At 52.1% G+C, this 15,855-nt stretch overlaps 1 protein-coding gene across 1 annotated transcript in view; it reads right to left on the minus strand.

Annotated features, from left to right (window-relative positions):
* LOC123758435 (uncharacterized) overlaps positions 1-15,385 on the minus strand; it is a 52,453-nt gene extending 37,068 nt beyond the window's left edge. Inside the window, exon 1 of the mRNA XM_045742849.2 lies at positions 15,228-15,385. Coding sequence (XP_045598805.2) covers positions 15,228-15,341 — 114 coding nt within the window. The 5' untranslated portion in view covers positions 15,342-15,385. The remainder of the gene's footprint in view (positions 1-15,227) is intronic.
* Between the last annotated feature and the right edge of the window lie 470 nt (positions 15,386-15,855).

Consider the following 15,855-nt stretch of genomic DNA (forward strand, 5'->3'; position numbering starts at 1 on the left):
ATACGAGGCAGCTGCTATTGGTCCATACGAGGCAGCTGCTATTGGTCCATACGAGGCAGCTGCTATTGGTCCATACGAGGCAACTCCTATTGGTCCATACGAGGCAGCTCCTATTGGTCCATACGAGGCAGCTCCTATTGGTCCATACGAGGCAGCTCCTATTGGTCCATACGAGGCAGCTCCTATTGGTCCATACGAGGCAGCTCCTATTGATCCATACGAGGCAGCTCCTATTGGTCCATACGAGGCAGCTCCTATTGGTCCATACGAGGCAGCTCCTATTGGTCCATACGCGGCAGTTCCTATTGGTCCATACGAGGCAGCTGCTATTGGTCCATACGAGGCAGCTGCTATTGGTCCATACGAGGCAGCTGCTATTGGTCCATACGAGGCAGCTGCTATTGGTCCATACGAGGCAGCTGCTATTGGTCCATACGAGGCAGCTGCTATTGGTCCATACGAGGCAACTCCTATTGGTCCATACGAGGCAGCTCCTATTGGTCCATTCGAGGCAGCTCCTATTGGTCCATACGAGGCAGCTCCTATTGGTCCATACGAGGCAGCTGCTGTACCTCATCCCCCAGCTCAGACAAGGAGCTGGGGTATGAGGACAAGGAGCTGGGGTATGAGGACAAGGAGCTGGGATACGAGGACAAGGAGCTGGGATACGAGGACAAGGAGCTGGGATATGAGGACAAGGAGCTGGGATATGAGGACAAGGAGCTGGGTTATGAGGACAAGAAGTTGGGGTATGAGGGCAAGGAGCTGGGATATGAGGACAAGGAGCTGGGTATGAGGACAAGGAACTGGGATACAAGGACAAGGGAGCTGGGATATGAGGACAAGGAGCTGGGTTATGAGGACAAGGAGCTGGGTTATGAGGACAAGGAGTTGGGGCATGAGGACAAGGAGCTGGGATATGGGGACAAGGAGCTGGGTATGAGGACAAGGAGCTGGGATATGAGGACAAGGAGCTGGGATATAAGGACAAGGAGCTGGGCATGAGGACAACGAGCTGGGATATAAGGACAAGGAGCTGGGATATGAGGACAAGGAGCTGGGTATGAGGACAACGAGCTGGGATATAAGGACAAGGAGCTGGGATATGAGGACAAGGAGCTGTGATATGAGGACAAGGAGCTGGGATATGAGGACAAGGAGCTGGGGTATGAGGACAATGAGCTGGGATATGAGGACAATGAGCTGGGATATAAGGACAAGGAGCTGGGATATAAGGACAAGGAGCTGGGATATGAGGACAAGGAGATGGGATATGAGGACAAGGAGCTGGGATATGAAAACAAGGAGCTGGGATATAAGGACAAGGAGCTGGGATAAGAGGACAAGGAGCTGGGGTATGAGGACCAGGAACTGGGATATGAGGACAAGGAGCTGGGATACGAGGACAAGGAGCTGGGATATGAAGACAAGGACATGGGATATGAGGACAAGGAGCTGTGATATGAAGACAAGGAGCTGGGATACGAGGACAAGGAGCTGGGATACGAGGACAAGGAGCTGGGATATGAGGACAAGGAGCTGGGGTATAAGGACAAGGAGCTGGGATATGAGGATAAGGAGCTGGGATACGAGGACAAGGAGCTGGGATATGAGGACAAGGAGCTGGGGTATAAGGACAAGGAGCTGGGATATGAGGACAAGGAGATGGGATATGAGGACAAGGAGCTGGGATATGAAAACAAGGAGCTGGGATATGAAAACAAGGAGCTGGGATATAAGGACAAGGAGCTGGGATAAGAGGACAAGGAGCTGGGGTATGAGGACCAGGAACTGGGATATGAGGACAAGGAGCTGGGATACGAGGACAAGGAGCTGGGATATGAAGACAAGGACATGGGATATGAGGACAAGGAGCTGTGATATGAAGACAAGGAGCTGGGATACGAGGACAAGGAGCTGGGATACGAGGACAAGGAGCTGGGATATGAGGACAAGGAGCTGGGGTATAAGGACAAGGAGCTGGGATATGAGGATAAGGAGCTGGGATACGAGGACAAGGAGCTGGGATATGAGGACAAGGAGCTGGGATATGAGGACAAGGAGCTGGGGTATAAGGACAAGGAGCTGGGATATGAGGACAAGGAGCTGGGATATGAGGACAAGGAGCTGGGGTATAAGGACAAGGAGCTGGGGTATAAGGACAAGGAGCTGGGATACGAGGACAAGGAGCTGGGATATGAGGACAAGGAGCTGGGGTATAAGGACAAGGAGCTGGGGTATGAGGACAAGGAGCTGGGGTATGAGGACAAGGAGCTGGGGTATGAGGACAAGGAGCTGGGGTATAAGGACAAGGAGCTGGGGTATGAGGACAAGGAGCTGGGATATGAGGACAAGGAGCTGGGATACGAGGACAAGGAGCTGGGATATGAGGACAAGGAACTGGGGTATGAGGACAAGGAGCTGGGGTATAAGGACAAGGAGCTGGGATATGAGGACAAGGAGCTGGGATATGAGGACAAGGAGCTGGGTATGAGGACAAGGAGCTGGGATATGAGGACAAGGAGCTGGGATATAAGGACAAGGAGCTGGGCATGAGGACAACGAGCTGGGATATAAGGACAAGGAGCTGGGATATGAGGACAAGGAGCTGGGTATGAGGACAAGGAGCTGGGATATAAGGACAAGGAGCTGGGATATGAGGACAAGGAGCTGGGTATGAGGACAAGGAGCTGGGATATGAGGACAAGGAGCTGTGATATGAGGACAAGGAGCTGGGATATGAGGACAAGGAGCTGGGGTATGAGGACAAGGAGCTGGGATATGAGGACAATGAGCTGGGATATAAGGACAAGGAGCTGGGATATAAGGTCAAGGAGCTGGGATATGAGGACAAGGAGATGGGATATGAGGACAAGGAGCTGGGATATGAAAACAAGGAGCTGGGATATAAGGACAAGGAGCTGGGATAAGAGGACAAGGAGCTGGGATATGAGGACAAGCCAGATATCACTTATTAAGCAAATGACTGAATTTGAAATATTCCTAGTAACAAAATCTAAATTCAATTCACCTCTAAATGGTCCAACATTACTTATATTACCTTGCCGATATTAGGAGGTGCTTAAGACCAACCACACCTTCTAACTTAAATATCCATTCTCAAAACCACAAATAGGCCACCAAGACAGTTCTATGTCAAAAAACAGCTGGAAAAAGAAAAATGCAATAGGGGAGGATATCTTTGACAAACTATTGGCTTTTTGTGACCCCTGTACCCGCTACATCAGGTCAATTCAGGTAATCTCCAGACGAATAATATTTGTTTACAGTTACCCATTAAAAAAGATAGAAAACTGACTGCGAATGTTATTCATAGAAAATGATTATTTTTGTTCTTGATCGGAGACTTAAATATTTAATTTGCACTCGCTATTACCTAATTGCTACTTCCTTGATAATTAAGAAATCTAAATATAGATACGATTAGTATTTTCTGTATGTACAGCCCCTTTATGGGGGGGAGGGGTGAGAGTACTTAAGTCTTACTGAGGTCCTTCCTAGACCAATTTGCAAACATGTAAGAACTCTTGGATATATATAAATAAAGACACTAACCTTCCCCACAATGCAAACCACAACAGTTGTTTAAACAATTATGGGTTTCCAGAAGAAGGCGCCGGGCAACAGCAGGATAAATAAGATGGTATTATCCAACCTACCAGTGATTGCACTCCATCGATACACACGTATCATAAATGCAGCTCCTGCATCTGGACTATTCCCCACATACTTCAAGAATGCCACAATAAGATTAATCCCCAAGCCAGGTAAACCCCCAACCCAAACTGTAAACTACAGGCCAATTTCCCTCCTCGAAGTACCAGGTAAAATATTCGAAAAAATAATCACTCAGAGACTGGTGAAGTGCATGGAAGAGGAAGGGAAGTACAACACCAGGCAGCATGGGTTTAGACACCACAGAGGGGCCCATACAGCTATAGCCATATAGCCATATGGGACGTCTGATCATATGGACGTCCACCATATGATCAGACAATCCAGGAGCTCCAGGAACGCCTGAACATACAGCCACTAGACATCAGACTACAGCACCAAGCCATCAGGGTGTGGAACACCCTCCTAATGTTAGAGGACCCAATGTTAGATAGGTTACTCCAAGATGAGACGCCCCACTCCCACAGCTGGTGGCCCAAGATGAGACGCCCCACTCCCACAGCTGGTGGTCCAAGATGAGACGCCCCACTCCCACAGCTGGTGGCCCAAGATGAGACGCCCCACTCCCACAGCTGGTGGTCCAAGATGAGACGCCCCACTCCCACAGCTGGTGGCCCAAGATGAGACGCCCCACTCCCACAGCTGGTGGCCCAAGATGAGACGCCCCACTCCCACAGCTGGTGGTCCAAGATGAGACGCCCCACTCCCACAGCTGGTGGCCCAAGATGAGACGCCCCACTCCCACAGCTGGTGGTCCAAGATGAGACGCCCCACTCCCACAGCTGGTGGCCCAAGATGAGACGCCCCACTCCCACAGCTGGTGGTCCAAGATGAGACGCCCCACTCCCACAGCTGGTGGCCCAAGATGAGACGCCCCACTCCCACAGCTGGTGGCCCAAGATGAGACGCCCCACTCCCACAGCTGGTGGCCCAAGATGAGACGCCCCACTCCCACAGCTGGTGGCCCAAGATGAGACGCCCCACTCCCACAGCTGGTGGTCCAAGATGAGACGCCCCACTCCCACAGCTGGTGGCCCAAGATGAGACGCCCCACTCCCACAGCTGGTGGCCCAAGATGAGACGCCCCACTCCCACAGCTGGTGGTCCAAGAGCCTCGATTTACTAGATGAAAACCCCGCCCCATAGTACATAATTCCCAGATAAAATACTGACCACTTTTCCTCCTCAATAATATGAAAAAAATTGTGTATATATATAAATCAATAAATAATAATAGTAGACGACGAGTCACAATAACGTGGCTGAAGAATGCTGACCAGACCACACACTAGAAGGTGAAGGGACGACGACGTTTCGGTCCGTCCTGGACCATTCTCAAGTCGATTGTGAAGAAACGAGAGAAGCACAGGCATAAGTAAGGCAAGAAAGAGGGGAGGAGGAAATTCTTGGACGAAGGTAAAAGCAAGGCAAAAGATATGCCTCTCCGTTCTCTCCCCCCACCCACCCACCCCCCAAAAAAAAAATTGCGCGGGAAACTTTGCGCGGGAAATATTTGATTTGTTTACATTTTGTGACGACTGGTATACGAATATATGATGACCGGACGTGGGGCAGGTAGGACGTGTTCGGACGTGGGACAGGTAGGACGTGTGACAGGTAGGACGTGTTCGGACGTGGGACAGGTTGGACGTGTTCGGACGTGGGACAGGCTACCTCATCTGAAACAGGAATGCCAGGCGGTTCCTGTGAAGTGTTCCACAGTTGACCATTATCGAGCTGGCCCCTACCATCACCCCCCCCCCCTTGGCCTGCCCTAACTACAGAACAGGGTAGAGTGAATGCCCACCACTAGAGGAGCCTCAGACCAGACCAAGACAACTGGGTGAAACCAGTGCCCACATACCCAGGGCCTGGCCCACTAGAGCACCACTGACTCCTTAACAACCACAGCCTCGTTAGTGCAGTACTATCACCACCATACCTTAACATACCCACCCCCCCCCTAGTTACTAGGATAGGGGGGGGAGAAGTCTATCAGGACAAACAAACAAACACAGGAATAAGTATGTTAGTGTGAGAAGAGCAGCTGAGAAAAGGTATGAAAATGATATAGCTAATAAAGCCAAGACCGAACCAAAGCTACTACACAGTCACATCAGGAGGAAGACAACAGTGAAGGAACAGGTGATGAAACTTAGGGTGGGCGAGGACAGGTACACAGAGAATGACAAAGAGGTGTGTGAAGAACTCAACAAGAGGTTCCAGGAGGTCTTCACAATAGAACAAGGTGAGGTCACGGCGCTAGGAGGGGTGGCAGCAAACCAGGCGACCTTGGAAGGATTCGAAATTACCAGAGATGAGATCAAGAGGCACCTGCTGGATCTGGACGTGAGAAAGGTTGTTGGTCCAGACGGGATCTCACAATGGGTACTGAAAGAGTGTGCAGGAGCACTACGAGGTTGTTTATAACAAAAACAACCTTGTGTTGTGGAGTTTACAACCTCATAAACTATTGTAAACAAAGCCGCCATGGTTAAAGATACACAGGTTTCGAATGCGGTTCCTGTGTCCTCTTGATTTCTCACTTTCAAGAGACTGTCCTTGTTAATCTTGTCAGTATCGTGTATGTTGTAAGCATGTCTCCTCTGGTTCTCTCCTCTCCAGTGTTGTGTTGTTCCTTTTGCCTATCCTCGTAGCGTGATCATCTTGCTGAGTGGTCTGCGTCCTCCACTCACAATCAAGGGACTCAGATTCACTCCCCAGGCAGGACAACTGGTTATCTTGAGATGATTTCGGGGCTTAGCGTCCCCGCGGCCCGGTCCTCGACCAGGTCTCCTTTTTGTTATACATCCTCAGGAAGCAGCCTGTAGCAGCTGTCTAACTCCCAGGTACCTATTTACTGCTAGGTAAACAGGGAGCATCAGGGTGAAAGAAACGTTTTGTCCATTTGTCTCCGCCTCCACCAGGGACCGAACCCGGAACCTCAGGACTACGAATCCGAAGCGCTGTCCACTCAGCTGTCAGGCGCCCGCTCAGCTGGTTGGTCACATTTCATTTCACCTGATGCCTCTGTTCACCCAGCAGTAAAAGAGGAACGTGTACCTAGGAAACTGTTGTGGGTACCATTTTGGGGAAGGACTATAGTTGGCTTAAGGGATATGCAGGCTTCCTGTCCCCGACAGTTGGAACTCGGCATTTCACAGACACTGAAAATCTATGCTCAATGTCCTTAGAGTTGATCTTTATTTTTCATGACAAATTTATAAATATATTTAAAAATTTTTGAGTGAATAATAAACTGTCGAAGACCAGAAATTGCGAACGGTCCACCCCCTTCGACGCCGAGCGCCAGACTGAGACGCCCAGGCCATGGGACTTGGACCTTATTGGCTCCTCAGAATCTCAACTCCCATTGGTCGGCTCGGTGATTCATGATTGGCTCCTCAATACCCTTGACTCCCTGATTGGTCGGCTCGCTTTCAAAGCTTCAAATGGCTCCCCCCCCCCCCACCACCACCGCTAGGCTACCGTTGGCTGTATACTGACAGTACTGGTCCTGTGGACGGTATACTGACAGTACTGGACCTGTGGACGGTATACTAACAGTACTGGACCTGTGGACGGTATACTGACAGTACTGTGGACGGTATACTGACAGTACTGTGGACGGTATACTGACAGTACTGGACCTGTGGACGGTATACTAACAGTACTGGACCTGTGGACGGTATACTGACAGTACTGGACCTGTGGACGGTATACTGACAGTACTGTGGATGGTATACTGACAGTACTGGACCTGTGGACGGTATACTGACAGTACTGGACCTGTGGACGGTATACTGACAGTACTGAACCTGTGGACGGTATACTGACAGTACTGTGGACGGTATACTGACAGTACTGGACCTGTGGACGGTATACTGACAGCACGACCTGTGGACGGTATACTGACAGTACTGGACCAGTGGACGCTATACTGACAGTACTGGACCTGTGGACGGTATACTGACAGTACTGGACCTATGGACGGTATACTGACAGCACTGGACCTGTGGACGGTATACTGACAGTACTGGACCAGTGGACGCTATACTGAAAGTACTGGACCAGTGGACGCTATACTGACAGTACTGGGACCTGTGGACGGTATACTGACAGTACTGGACCTGTGGACGGTATACTGACAGTACTGGGACCTGTGGACGGTATACTGACAGTACTGGACCTGTGGACGGTATACTGACAGTACTGGACCTGTGGACGGTATACTGACAGTACTGGACCTGTGGACGGTATACTGACAGTACTGGGACCTGTGGACGGTATACTGACAGTACTGGACCTGTGGACGGTATACTGACAGTACTGGACCTGTGGACGGTATACTGACAGTACTGGACCTGTGGACGGTATACTGACAGTACTGGACCTGTGGACGGTATACTGACAGTACTGTGGACGGTATACTGACAGTACTGTGGACGGTATAGTGACAGTACTGGACCTGTGGACGGTATACTGACAGTACTGGACCTGTGGACGGTATACTGACAGTACTGAGCCTGTGGACGGTATACTGACAGTACTGTGGACGGTATACTGACAGTACTGTGGACGGTATACTGACAGTACTGGACCTGTGGACGGTATACTGACAGTACTGGACCTGTGGACGGTATACTGACAGTACTGGACCTGTGGACGGTATACTGACAGTACTGAGCCTGTGGACGGTATACTGACAGTACTGAACCTGTGGACGGTATACTGACAGTACTGTGGACGGTATACTGACAGTACTGTGGACGGTATAGTGACAGTACTGGACCTGTGGACGGTATACTGACAGTACTGTGGACGGTATACTGACAGTACTGGACCTGTGGACGGTATACTGACAGTACTGGACCTGTGGACAGTATAGTGACAGTACTGAACCTGTGGACGGTATACTGACAGTACTGTGGACGGTATACTGACAGTACTGGACCTGTGGACGGTATACTGACAGTACTGTGGACGGTATACTGACAGTACTGGACCTGTGGACAGTATAGTGACAGTACTGGACCTGTGGACGGTATACTGACAGTACTGTGGACAGTATAGTGACAGTACTGAACCTGTGGACGGTATACTGACAGTACTGGACCTGTGGACGGTATACTGACAGTACTGAACCTGTGGACGGTATACTGACAGTACTGGACCTGTGGACGGTATACTGACAGTACTGGACCTGTGGACGGTATACTGACAGTACTGGACCTGTGGACGGTATACTGACAGTACTGGACCTGTGGACGGTATACTGACAGTACTGGACCTGTGGACGGTATACTGACAGTACTGAACCTGTGGACGGTATACTGACAGTACTGAACCTGTGGACGGTATACTGACAGTACTGTGGACGGTATACTGACAGTACTGAGCCTGTGGACGGTATACTGACAGTACTGAGCCTGTGGACGGTATGCTGACATTACTGAGCCTGTGGACGGTATACTGACAGTACAGAACCTGTGGACGGTATACTGACAGTACAGAACCTGTGGACGGTATACTGACAGTACTGAGCCTGTGGACGGTATACTGACAGTACAGAACCTGTGGACGGTATACTGACAGTACAGAACCTGTGGACGGTATACTGACAGTACTGAGCCTGTGGACGGTATACTGACAGTACAGAACCTGTGGACGGTATACTGACAGTACTGAGCCTGTGGACGGTATACTGACAGTACAGAACCTGTGGACGGTATACTGACAGTACTGAGCCTGTGGACGGTATACTGACAGTACTGAGCCTGTGGACGGTATACTGACAGTACAGAACCTGTGGACGGTATACTGACAGTACTGAGCCTGTGGACGGTATACTGACAGTACAGAACCTGTGGACGGTATACTGACAGTACTGAGCCTGTGGACGGTATACTGACAGTACAGAACCTGTGGACGGTATACTGACAGTACTGAGCCTGTGGACGGTATACTGACAGTACTGAGCCTGTGGACGGTATACTGACAGTACTGAGCCTGTGGACGGTATACTGACAGTACTGAGCCTGTGGACGGTATACTGACAGTACTGAACCTGTGGACGGTATACTGACAGTACTGAGCCTGTGGACGGTATACTGACAGTACTGAGCCTGTGGACGGTATACTGACAGTACTGAGCCTGTGGACGGTATACTGACAGTACTGAACCTGTGGACGGTATACTGACAGTACTGAAACTGTGGACGGTATACTGACAGTACTGAGCCTGTGGACGGTATACTGACAGTACTGAGCCTGTGGACGGTATACTGACAGTACTGAGCCTGTGGACGGTATACTGACAGTACTGAACCTGTGGACGGTATACTGACAGTACTGAACCTGTGGACGGTATACTGACAGTACTGAGCCTGTGGACGGTATACTGACAGTACTGAACCTGTGGACGGTATACTGACAGTACTGAGCCTGTGGACGGTATACTGACAGTACTGAGCCTGTGGACGGTATACTGACAGTACAGAACCTGTGGACGGTATACTGCCAGTACTGAGCCTGTGGACGGTATACTGACAGTACTGAACCTGTGGACGGTATACTGACAGTACTGAGCCTGTGGACGGTATACTGACAGTACTGAACCTGTGGACGGTATACTGACAGTACTGAGCCTGTGGACGGTATACTGACAGTACTGAGCCTGTGGACGGTATACTGACAGTACAGAACCTGTGGACGGTATACTGACAGTACTGAGCCTGTGGACGGTATACTGACAGTACTGAACCTGTGGACGGTATACTGACAGTACTGAGCCTGTGGACGGTATACTGACAGTACTGAACCTGTGGACGGTATACTGACAGTACTGAGCCTGTGGACGGTATACTGACAGTACAGAACCTGTGGACGGTATACTGACAGTACTGAGCCTGTGGACGGTATACTGACAGTACTGAACCTGTGGACGGTATACTGACAGTACAGAACCTGTGGACGGTATACTGACAGTACTGAGCCTGTGGACGGTATACTGACAGTACTGAACCTGTGGACGGTATACTGACAGTACTGAGCCTGTGGACGGTATACTGACAGTGCTGAACCTGTGGACGGTATACTGACAGTACTGAGCCTGTGGACGGTATACTGACAGTACTGAGCCTGTGGACGGTATACTGACAGTACTGAGCCTGTGGACGGTATACTGACAGTACAGAACCTGTGGACGGTATACTGACAGTACTGAGCCTGTGGACGGTATACTGACAGTACTGAACCTGTGGACGGATGGTCCTATGGACGGTATTCTAACGGTCACGTATAATTTAAATTTTTTTTTCCCTTGAGGCTGAAGAATGTTTGAAGGCGGCATTCTTAGGAGGGCTCTTTCTTGGAGACATTCTTGGGAGGTTCCATTCTTGGGAGGTTCCATTCTTGGAGACATTCTTGGGAGGTTCCATTCTTGGAGACATTCACCTCACTACAAGGGTGATCGAGGTTTAGCTCCTGGTGCCTGCCTCCTGGCCTCGTTCTGCCCCTTGCATTAAGGTTAGGTTAACTATTCTAACGTTCGAATTCTTTGTGGAATCTTGTATATTGCGATCATGTCCCCCTAGTGTTGCTTCTCCTCTCAGACAATTGAAGTCTGCCGAGCGTGGGACAGACGCCACAGTTGACTTACGTAAAGAAACTGAATAATTTCGTAAATCATTATGATTGACATATTTGATTGTTCATAACTCATCATCGCTGACAGAAAATTTGATGATGTGTCGTAGGGGGGGGGGGATGGTGTTGATTAATATATGATTCAATTAATAAGTGATCATTTAACGGAAATAACCAGGGTTGCCAGGTCTTGTAAAAAGAGGGGGGGGGGCGAGTTGCAAAGCGGGTCTCTCAAGCCAGAGGACCGGGAGGGGCAACCAGATCAATCACAGGTACAAGCGTGAACATTAGCAAGCGTGTAGCGTAATGGGCCAGTCGCCGGCCTCAGATGGGGGTCAAACTTCATGAATAAGATATAAGGCGAGGCGGCCGGGCTCCTATGGGAGAGGACGGCCGCGCTCCCAGAGCCCTCTTGCGGCCCACACTGGAACCAACCCTTTGTTTACATCTCTTCTTCAGCCAACAATTAACCTACTTAATTGCCATTAAATTCCTCACTATCATTGTTAGCTACTATTCAACTTGGTCGTTAATGTGGTGCTTTGCAACCTTAGGTCTTTAAATACAAATAGTTATATACTGTATACATCCAAGAAAACAATTCCTTATGTAATTATCAGACCTCTGCAACCCCCTCCCGCTCCCAAGGAGGAAGGGAATATGTACTGACGAAAGTCTCATGCTAAATACAACATTATCCCGCCGTACCATTGAGGTTATTGTCACACATCACACACACGCTGACCAAACATTCTCTGAGTACGATTCTTTCAATCAGTCCGACTGAGCATGCGCCGGAACATCAAAGTGAAACGAGGCGATTGTGCCCAAGGTTCAAAATATGGCGCCAATTGTAAATCGTATTTCAAATTTAAATCCGCCGGGCAGTTGATATCACAATAACAAAGAGAGAGAAAGAGAGAAAGAGAGACGAGAGAGAGCGAGAGCGAGAGAGAGACACCTCCCCCCACCCAACCCCCTGAAACACGTACGTTTTTCTTATCTAGGCATCCAAATATATCCCTTTAAATAAGGTCCCCGCGGCGTGAGGAAGGGGCGCACACCAGGCTGTGATAGATGATCACATTCTCCTTGATCTCCGTCAGTAGACGTCCTGCGGGAGGTTAATGAATACCATAGTCCCATTGTCCCGCGAGACGAGCATAAACAACCCCTTGTTTCAAGAGTTACAGTTCCCCCGTGTACCGTGCAAAGACAGCCGCTGTGTTCGTAATGGACTTTTTGTAAAGGTGTTCCCCCGCCCCCTTCCCTCTTCCCTCCAGCGACTTTGTAAAGGTGCTCCCCCCCCTTCCCTCTCCCCTCCAGCGACTTTGTAAAGGTGCTCCCCCTCCCTTCCCTCTCCCCTCCAGCGACTTTGTAAAGGTGCTCCCCCTCCCTCTCCCCTCTCCCCTCCAGCGACTTTGTAAAGGTGCTCCCCCCCTTCCCTCTCCCCTCCAGCGACTTTGTAAAGGTGCTCCCCCCCTTCCCTCTCCCCTCCAGCGACTTTGTAAAGGTGCTCCCCCTCCCTCTCCCCTCCAGCGACTTTGTAAAGGTGCTCCCCCCCCTTCCCTCTCCCCTCCAGCGACTTTGTAAAGGTGCTCCCCCTCCCTCTCCCCTCCAGCGACTTTGTAAAGGTGCTCCCCCTCCCTCTCCCCTCCAGCGACTTTGTAAAGGTGCTCCCCCTCCCTCTCCCTTCCAGCGACTTTGTAAAGGTGCTTCTCATCCTACTCCGGAGAAACACCTTTCCAAAGAACTTGGAAGAGAAACACCTTTCCAAAGTGCTTGGAAGAGAAACACCTTTCCAAAGTGCTGGAAGAGGGAGGGGGACCACCTATATAAAGTGAACGTCGGAGCGACATCTTTACAAAGTGGCTAGATTAAGGAGAAGCCCCCTTTACCAAAGGTGCCCCCCTCCTCCTCCTCGTTCCTTCCCCCCCACCGCCACTTTGCAAAAATGTCGGAGTAATCAGGGGGTCAGTGGGGCGAGGTTGGTAGAATAAAGAGCTGCTGGTGGCCGGCGTCGGGTGATTAAGACAGATCTCCGCCATGTTTGTCTTGGCCCACAAGAGCCGTGAGAGTGTTTGGCTAGGGACCAGCCCCTAGGGGTAGGGAAGGGACCAGCCCCTAGGTCTAGGGAAGGGACCAGCCCCTAGGGGTAGGGACGTCCACCCTAGGGGTAGGGACGTCCACCCTAGGGGTAGGGACGTCCACCCAGGGGTAGGGACGTCCACCCAGGGGTAGGGACGTCCACCCAGGGGTAGAGACGTCCCCCCAGGGGTTGGGACGTCCCCCCAGGGGTTGGGACGTCCACCCAAAAGTAGGGACGTCCACCCAGGGGTAGGGACGTCCACCCCAGAGGTAGGGACGTCCACCCCAGGGGTAGGGACGTCACCCCAGGGGTAGGGACGTCCCCCCAGGGGTAGGGACGTCCCCCCAGGGGTAGGGACGTCCACCCCAGGGGTAGGGACGTCCACCCCAGGGGTAGGGACGTCCACCCCAGGGGTAGGGACGTCCACCCCAGGGGTAGGGACGTCCACCCCAGGGGTAGGGACGTCCCCCCAGGGGTATGGACGTCCACCCCAGGGGTAGAGACGTCACCCCAGGGGTAGGGACGTCCCCCCAGGGGTAGGGACGTCCCCCCAGGGGTAGGGACGTCCCCCCAGGGGTAGGGACGTCCCCCCAGGGGTAGGGACGTCCACCCCAGGGGTAGGGACGTCCACCCCAGGGGTATGGACGTCACCCCAGGGGTAGGGACGTCCACCCCAGGGGTAGGGACGTCCCCCTAGGAGTAGGGACGTCCCCCCAGGGGTAGGGACGTCCACCCCAGGGGTAGGGACGTCACCCCAGGGGTAAGGACGTCACCCCAGGGGTAAGGACGTCCCCCCTTGGGGTAGGGACGTCCCCCCTTGGGGTATGGACGTCCCCCCTAGGGGTATGGACGTCCCCCTAGGGGTAGGGACGTCCCCCTAGGAGTAGGGACGTCCACTATTGGTAGGGACGTCCACCCTAGGTGTAAGGACGTCCCCCTAGGGGTAGGGACATCCCCCAGGGGTAGGGACATCCCCTAGGGGTAGGGACGTCCCCCCAGGGGTAGGGACGTCCCCCCAGGGGTAGGGACGTCCACCCTAGGGGTAGGGACGTCCACCCTAGGTGTAGGGACGTCCCCCCAGGGGTAGGGACGTCCCCCCAGGGGTAGGGACGTCACCCCAGGGGTAGGGACGTCACCCTTGGGGTAGGGACGTCCCTCCTTGGGGTTGGGACGTCCCTCCTTGGGGTAGGGACGTCCCCCTAGGGGTAGGGACGTCCACCCTAGGTGTAGGGACGTCCCCCCAGGGGTAGGGACGTCCCCCCAGGGGTAGGGACGTCCCCCCAGGGGTAGGGACGTCCCCCCAGGGGTAGGGACGTCCACCCTAGGGGTAGGGACGTCCCCCCAGGGGTAGGGACGTCCCCCCCCCCACAGTGACATACCAGCGGTGCTTTTTTTAGCGTCTGTCATTGCTAGGAAGGTGTGTGCCGGGGCCGGGAGCTGAGAGACGACTGTGGCAGTACAACAACATATTAGTCCCAGGTCCCACATATGCGTCCTGATCGCTCATTGGTTTACATAGACCAAACGGCTTTGCCTATTGGCTCGTGGGGAGCACCAGTCCCTCCCTAAACGGTATGTGATACGGCAGCCCATTGGTCCGTGGAGGCGGAAGACCTCGTGCTAACTGCTAATTGGCTCGTTGGGCCCTGTACGTCAGCCACGCGAATCACCTGGTTATTGGAAGACTGAATGTCTGTAAATTACAGATACCATCAGGAGCAGCGAGATGGCTTCTGATTGGGTAGAATAGAGGTAGACGTAGTTTGAGCCGTTAACGACCCGATTGCAAACTGACCTCTGGAATGTGTCCGCCGACCTGGTGATTGTTAGAGTCTCTCCACAGGCTTCCTGAAGTGGGGGTCGAACCCCGCCCACGGCTCCAGTCTGCGGGTGGAAAAAATGAAGGCATTTGGAGACCTTAGAATGTAGCTAATTGGGGACGCTACAAGCCTGTCACACACATACCTGCCCGATACACACACACCTGCTACATACACATACCTGCCCGACACACACACCTGCAACACACATACACACCTGCTACACACACACACACACCTGCTACACACACACACACCTGCTACACACACACACACACACACACACCTGCTACACACATACACACCTGCTACACACACACACCTGCCCGACACACACACCTGCTACACACACACCTGCTACACACACACACCTGCTACACACACACACACCTGCCACACACACACACACCTGCCCGACACACACACCTGCCCGACACACACACCTGCTACACACACACACCTGCTACACACACACCTGCTACACACACACCTGCTACACACACACCTGCTACACACACACACCTGCTACACACACACACCTGCTACACACACACCTGCCCGACACACACACCTGCTACACACACACACCTGCTACACACACAC

Source organism: Procambarus clarkii, chromosome 11 (assembly GCF_040958095.1).
Source record: "Procambarus clarkii isolate CNS0578487 chromosome 11, FALCON_Pclarkii_2.0, whole genome shotgun sequence".
Taxonomy (NCBI): Eukaryota; Metazoa; Arthropoda; class Malacostraca; order Decapoda; family Cambaridae; genus Procambarus; species Procambarus clarkii.